The sequence below is a fragment of the Apaloderma vittatum genome, unplaced genomic scaffold, assembly GCF_000703405.1.
Source record: "Apaloderma vittatum isolate BGI_N311 unplaced genomic scaffold, ASM70340v1 scaffold4412, whole genome shotgun sequence".
Lineage (NCBI taxonomy): Eukaryota > Metazoa > Chordata > Aves > Trogoniformes > Trogonidae > Apaloderma > Apaloderma vittatum.
In genome coordinates, this window is record NW_009701752.1 from 26,579 (window position 1) to 33,976 (window position 7,398).

The 7,398-nt window shown below is 41.5% G+C and overlaps 1 protein-coding gene across 1 annotated transcript in view; it reads right to left on the bottom strand.

The window, feature by feature from the left end:
* Positions 1-222: 222 nt before the first annotated feature.
* The window catches only part of STARD9 (StAR-related lipid transfer (START) domain containing 9), a 102,886-nt gene continuing 95,710 nt past the window's right edge, over positions 223-7,398 (bottom strand). Inside the window, exons 26-35 of the mRNA XM_009879257.1 lie at positions 6,860-7,057; positions 5,900-6,083; positions 4,444-4,590; positions 3,710-3,815; positions 2,966-3,108; positions 2,622-2,686; positions 2,330-2,535; positions 1,760-1,839; positions 1,170-1,328; positions 223-324 (exon numbers count right to left, since the gene is read on the bottom strand). Of these exons, the coding sequence (XP_009877559.1) occupies positions 223-324; positions 1,170-1,328; positions 1,760-1,839; positions 2,330-2,535; positions 2,622-2,686; positions 2,966-3,108; positions 3,710-3,815; positions 4,444-4,590; positions 5,900-6,083; positions 6,860-7,057 (1,390 nt within the window). The remainder of the gene's footprint in view (positions 325-1,169; positions 1,329-1,759; positions 1,840-2,329; positions 2,536-2,621; positions 2,687-2,965; positions 3,109-3,709; positions 3,816-4,443; positions 4,591-5,899; positions 6,084-6,859; positions 7,058-7,398) is intronic.

Genomic DNA, 7,398 nt, shown 5'->3' on the forward strand with positions numbered 1-7,398 from the left:
GCTCTTCTGCAGAGGTTCTCCACAGCTCTCTGCAGGAGGACGGGTTCCCCATAAAACGTGCCGGGTTTCTTCTGAGCAGCCTTGGCTAAAATAAATGATCCTTTTTTTTTTTCCTAACTATACTTCTGTCTTACCAGCCAGCATTTCACATTGCCCTTACAGGTGTTTCCGTCTCTTTGTGAACTTGCAGCTGCTGTTCCGCGCCCAGTTCCGTACCGGCCCCTAACTGGCCAGAAAGTGCGCCAGGCGGGCGATGACCAGGGGCTGCCGCTTGGCCATGGAACTCAGGAGCCGAGCAGGGACAGCTGGGGCACCGAGATCCACCTGCAGGAGTCAGAAGAAAGGCCCAAGTCAGGGCTTGTACCTGCTTTTGAACAAAGCACTTCTCCAGCCTGGAACAGCTCTGACATTGTGAGGAAATGATAAGCCCAGAAGTAGTTTGCAGCCAGATGCATTCATTTTGGTGTGGTTTGTGTCTTTTCCTTCCCAGCACGCCGCTGACTTTTGAAGCTTTGCTATTTGATGTTACTTTCAGCAGGCAGGACCCACACTGATTTTGAGTTTGAGCTTAGACTAAATATTATTAGTTTGAGAGAGATACAGTGCTACTGGAAATGTTTATGCATTTACTAAAGCGCAATATAAAACATTAAAATGCATATACATTACACGTGCACTGTAAAATACCTAAGATTGCTGTAATTTAATGATGATTTTTTTAAAAATTGTATCTTAAACTTGTTTTTTATAAATAAGTTGAAAAACTAATGCCATTTAGCTCTCAGTTGATCACTTTACCATAAGGTGTATCATTTATTTTTTTTCTTTTCTGGACATTTTTAAATACTTGGTACCACTGTCTCAAAGAGGAGTCTAAAAAAACGGATGCCAGGATTTTCTTATTCTTAACCAAGATCCTAATCTTGATGTCTCTTGTATCTATTCAGTGTGAAGAATTAATGACGTCGGTTAGAAAAGATTAACAATTATTTTGATGCATTTTTGAAAATAGTGTAACCTGAGGTGGATTTTCAGTGACTTGTATGGTCACTTTTAAATGTCATGGCGTGTAGCGTAAAGATTATATTTTTTTATTACTTAACAGCTCCAAAATGTTCTCATCTGTAATGGCTTTTTGCATTTGCACTGGACAGAGAGCACAATCTTACCTGTGCCATGTAAATAACCCTGGTGATATCCCTTCCGTCCACTACGTCAGGTTCCAGTATCCAAGCACTTGGCAAAATCTCCCCTCTCACGACTTCTTTACAAGGGTGAGGCATGGATGCGTCGTAGACAGACTGAACGGCCAGGACAGACAAGTTCTCCTGCATGTGCCAAAGTGTAAAGACGACAATTTGAAATTTTTTTTTATGAATATAGCAACGTGTTCTTTGTTTGCCAGCTAGCATACTTCTCATTACTGTCTTAAGAGTTCATATAATAAGAAATAATATTTATTTCACATGTTGTGAAATATTTTTTGTTAAATATTTTTTTTTCATAATCTTGGATGCTTGCAACCAGAAGATACTGTGTGACAGTTGTGCTACTGCCTGATGGGGCTAAGTTGACAAGCGCCATTCACAAGAGGTCTTTATACCTATTTCACTCATGTCAAATCAGCATCCTTTTCCTCCTATCGCACTGCCATTCCTGGGAGTGTGAGCGGGAATTTTCCTTCCTTCTCTGCTTTGTCCTCGAACCATGAGTTCAGAACATTTACTCCACCACGCTTCAGAGAGAAGGTTCACTTTACCTCTTTGGCTTCAACAGTGATGCAGCAAAAATCCCGGGGTTGCTTTAGGTAACACAGGGAGCTATCGGTCACCAAATACACTGTGAAAAAAACATCCAAAACAAAAAAAAAAGGAATTAGCCTTAACTTGTCACAATTTTTTCCCACCCCTTAAAGGCACACACTTATTTTAGTTTGACTTACTTATTGTTTCCTAAGAGCAGAGCTCTGGTTAATACACTATGTGTCATTAAGGTGCTTTTCCAAGCCACTTCAAATTTATTTTACTTTCAAACCACTGCCTCTAGCTGTACTTCTGCAGTGAGACATGTTTAATATTTTCCTTACGTTGGAAGTTCCCATATTAAATAATCAAATCGTTTATTCAGACATGAAGAAATTAGGTAAGATGCAAGTACTTAACGGTCGCCACCGCTGGAGGTGTAGATGTAAGATGCAGCACTTTGGGACATGGTTTAGTGGTCATGGTGGTGTTGGGTTGATGGTTGGACTTGATCTTAGAGGACTTCTCCAACCTTTATGATTCTGTGACTGTGATATTGGTGAGCAGTGGTTTGTGCCGATACTCACCCAGCTGGATGTGGCTGGTGACCTTCCTGTGCACGCGAGCGGTGTTGATGGTTCTGTCGTACAGGTGCCTTTTGCCGGGATCCCTCACCAGCCCCCAGACGCAGGGAAGAGGTCTTTCTATCACTCCTGCTCCCAGAAAGCCATGCTTCGTGGCTGAAGGGAAGACTTTGTAGTAAACCAGCACCTCTTTTTCTGTGCACTGATACCTGGCAAAGACAAATGAAAGGTGTTTGCACACAAATACATTGAAAAAAAAAGTACCTCCCATTATGAAGATCTTCCGTGAACTTACTTCCAACCAGCTGCTGCTTGGCGTGTGTAGAGATTCCTCAGGTTCTGAGAGCATGCTGCCATTACCTTAGGGAAAAAACAACAAATGCTCAGGTAAGAGAAAGGTGTGTAAACTATAAGCTGCATTCAGCTTTTACGTGGTGACTCTTCTACTCAGACCGCTAGGCTGGCTTGACCACAAATGCTAGTAATGCTCAGCAAGTATTAACAATTAAAAGTGTCCAGTGTGTGTAACTGCCAAATAAGGTAGCAATTGGCAGTGTAGAACAAGGCTTATCCCCACTCATTTTTAGTTACAACTTCCAGTAGGAGATAGAGGAGTAAGTGAAAACTGTATTTACTTACCTCAGTGGTAGCATTAGCCAAGATATGTTTGGATAAATCTTGGTATCCTTTTGCTGAAGCGGAGTTGACGGAAATAGTTAATCCATGGGTGAACCTACAGCTGATGCTACTAGAAGGAAGGGGTGGCTGAATTCTGCTGGCTTCTGTGGGAAATGGAAAAGAATAATAAAAATATAGGAAACCCACCATTATTATGCAGTTCTAGGGACTGAAACCCTCCATTGGAGCACGCAATCCACCTGATTGTGATGAAGGACTGATAACAGCCCTTGTCTACATGATCTGTGTATTGGCAATTACGTTGCAGTCACATCTTGCATTTTCTAGAGTTTAAATGTTTATTACTACACAAGCTAAAACCTAAAGAAGAAGAGGCAACATCAGTCTTGAGGATAAAAATAAGAACTTCCACATACAATCCTACACATATTGCAGCTTTAGCCTCCCTCTCCCACGTCCTTGGTTCATTCAAGGCATTACCCTTGTCACATCTCAGGACACTGTACTTTGATGTCACCACATCAAAATACAAACTTCAGAGGGACCAAATCGCCATTTACTTTTTTTCAAAAAATTCTAAGCAAGCGGTAGCTACTGTGGTTGGCAGTATCTTTTTTGAAATCATGTAACGGTAGGGAGATCCTCAGAATATCTAGAATCAAATTAGATTTTGATTTGCATAAATGACAAATCGCATTAGGCTTTGGGCCACAAATCGGACAGAAGCAGACGTGTTTCACTTACCAAATGCTGAATCCTGCTGTAGCTGCTCTAACACGTAAAGCTGACTGTTTCTAATAGCTGAACGACCTCGTGTATCTCTTGAAAGCAAAGCATTTCCAGAAGAAACCTGACATAAGAAAGAGCAGAAGTGGGAGCTTTCAGTGTGAACTGGGAAAAATAAGTTACATTACCTAGCAAATGGAGTATTTGTAGCGAATCTGCCTGTCGGAAGCTTCTCTTTATCATAAGGTAAATACTTTGCCCTTTTCCTGGTTGTGAAATGATACCTTGGCTCAGGAGATTTAGCAAACCAAGTGTGAGGAGCTAGCACGGGTGCATACTCCAAAAATCCAGGGAAGTTCATGGTGACACACACACACGAAGTCTTAAGTCAATGGATGCATCACTGAGGGAGGCACACGGACAGTATCAGGTTCTGGTTTAGCACAAGAAAGGGCTTATTGTTTCTAAACCATTTGACAGCAGCATTATAGATGTAAAACAGATGTTAGTATTGTCAGTGAGTTTATAAAAAAACACCACAACCTCCAAAACACAGAGGTGTCAATGTCCTTTGTGATTACATGGTAACGCTGCCTCCAGCGCCTCTGTACTGGTGACACAAACTTGTCCTGCTTGATAGCTGTGACAGAACATGAACCATCTCAAAAACTGTTCCCATTCTAACGCTCTGTTCTGTTCTTTGTCATTGCTGAAGCATCAGGACGCATCAGTCTCACCAGCCAATTTCTCACCTGTCCTTCCTGGCTGCTGAGGTTACTCGCGGTGTACGTAGCGGTATTACTGCTGTTGTAACCAGACGATGGGCCGGAGGAGAGGCTGAGGCTGGAGTCCGTACATAAAGTGCTTGTACTTGCCAGAGTCTTCAGCCTTGCTTCTTCCTGCAATAGGTATCACAGTGTTACAAACAAATGAAAAAAAAAACCCCTAACCACACAAAACTTACGTTGCAGAACAGCTAGTCAGATCAATGCCAACAGCACTGAAAGATGAAAGAGGAATAAGCTAAAGAAGCCCAATTCCTTTCAAGGAGTGTTGGCAGCACAAAAGCTGCTGCCGTACAGAAACAGGCTCGTTAGAAAGACTAAGATTATATAAGCCATAGAGCTTATATAAGCTTATATCACCCTGTAAAACCCGTCAGCCTGGGAAAATGCAGCTTCTGCTGTTGTTATTCTTCACATAGAATAGTCCAGGCTATTAAACCAATGCTAGGATGTTTTCAGGAGGAAAAATGCAAAACAAAAAAAAGGTATCTCTTCAGTGCCATTTGTTGCTCTTTGCCTGCTTCTCAAGTAGACCCTGACTTAAGTTGATGGTCAAATGTAGTTGTTAAAGACTAAAGATTTTACTTGAATCAATGCAACTACTCAATGCCAGCCCAAAAGAGGAAATAAAAATTACATAATAAGAGAATACTGAGAGCGTTGAGATGATTTATACGTTCAAGGGCAGTATTAATTGTGGTTTTCCAACTCAGGTGAAGTACGTCTGCATCTCACAAGAAAAATATGGGAGCAGCTGTGGCAAGACGTGTTCATCCAGTGGATGTGCCTGAATTTCAGGTGCCTTACAGGCTGCAGAGCAATAAAATAAGTGTTCACATTTTGCACCAGATACACACATAAGAGGAGAGGAGGTCTGCAGCTACAACTCAAGCTGCACTGTCAAACAGTGCCAAAGGTTACTGCATAAAAATACAGTCAGAAATTGGGCAGAAAAGACACATCCTAATGAGGTGTTATCCTTCCATCTGGGAGAAAAATGCACACACTTGGACTATACAAGATGCAAAGTGCAGAAGAAAAAAGTACAGGACAAATGCACACATGGAGGACAACCTAAAAAAAAAGACACAAAGGAAAAGAATAAAGGCCTTTGTGTTTAAGTACATGCTGAAATAAAGTCAGTTTACCTTAGCAAAACTCTTTCACAGACTGGGCAGACACTGCTTGATCCTGTGAGAAAACATTCAAGTTTCTCACACATAAAACGTGGCTTCAGGAAAATGCAGTTCAGAAGCATGAACAATACCAGTTCAGTACTACTGAGTATTTTAAGCACAATTTGCACTTAATTCTTTTGTTTTTCTACGCTGATGCATATCAAACAGGAGAATTCCTTAGCCATGATAAAGTTTCTTTTAAAAAGATGTGAATAATGCATAACAGTCTCCTGTGTAATGCTCACCTTCTGTAGCTGAGAGAATATTTGCTCCCGTATACGTCTCTTCTCTTGCTCAGCTCTCTCCCTCAGCTTGTCCCTAGCTCGTGCAATTTCAGTTTTAGTTTCCTCTCGTGCCCTCTGGTAGTCTCGGAGCAACAGTTCAATGTCTGAGGGATGCTGAATGCTCCTTCTTTTTGGTTCTTGAACTCTGTAAGGATAGGCAAGTGGGGAAAAACACGCAGTTACTTGTAATCAGGTCACCGGAAAAAATACCATGAGAAAATCACCTTTCAACATGCAACAGGAAAATTTGCCAGAAAACCAATCAAACGCTACCACATCAGCCTCCAAAAAGTTCCTCTTTGCTCACTAAATGCCGTATGGACATTAACATTGGAATATTCAAACTGCAAGTCCAGATTCCCAGTGAGGTCACTCCAGCAATTGTGCCGGTTTCTAAGTCAGCTCTCTGTGTGATCCAAAGTTACCACTTTGACATATCAGATGCAAAACAATTGTGTTGGGAAAATAACTGTCTCCTGACCTACCACCAGGGAAGCAAAAGTCATTTAGGGCAAGGGATGAGAAATTCAAATGGTAAAAGCTGAAGGTTCGCAGAACGTTTCTGATGTTTAACATGAAACTTAACTATTTCATGTGGCTTTTATGCTAATGAAGGAATCATAAAACAGATTTGTCATAACGAGTCAAGACTGAATACCTGGCTGTCCCATATACCAGACACATAAGTTAGATAGTTGTTACGGACTGAAATAAACCGGATGGAAGATTTTTAATGAACATTTTCTAAAATCAGGCACGCGTTTTTCCTGAAAGCACTTTCTATGCCAACGTTTGACACTTCTGCACCGAGAACTCCTCTGCCACAGAAGTCTCATGTATCAGTAAAAACCGTTGAGGTGAGCCCATCATGACACACTGCTAATGCATATCAGGCCAAAAGAGAGGTTTCTAATGCCCTACCTGGTATTTTCCACAACATCTCTTCTCAGCTGTTGCAGATATTCTCGGCGTCTGCTGGGGAGATCGGGATCCCTCTGATTTGCATCCAGCGTCTGCAACACACTGAAATGCTTTTGAGGACTCAGACTTCGGCTTCTTTGGTATCTTTGCAGCCTTTTTTCTCTTTCCTTCCTCAGAGTTTCAATAGCCCTCATGTGTCTGTCAGGGAAACACAATTAGTGTGACAAAAAGCACCCTCCAAAGTTGCATTTTCTCATTTTTTGAACCACTGAAATACTAGGTAGCTTTGTAACATAAAATTTACAAGAATCTAACACCACACACTCCCCTTGCAAATACCCCTTTGGCCACATGCTGACAGATAATGCAGAAATTCTAAAACTCCCCTGCTTTTTTATAGCAGTAGAAAATGTGTAAGAGGGTCTTAGTAACTGCCTGTAGTGACTGAGAGGCAAATTGAGGGCAGAGACTGATATAGCTATTCCTTATTAGTTTTAGTTACAAGAGCTTCCTAAGCTCAGTTCTGTAACCCAATCGCA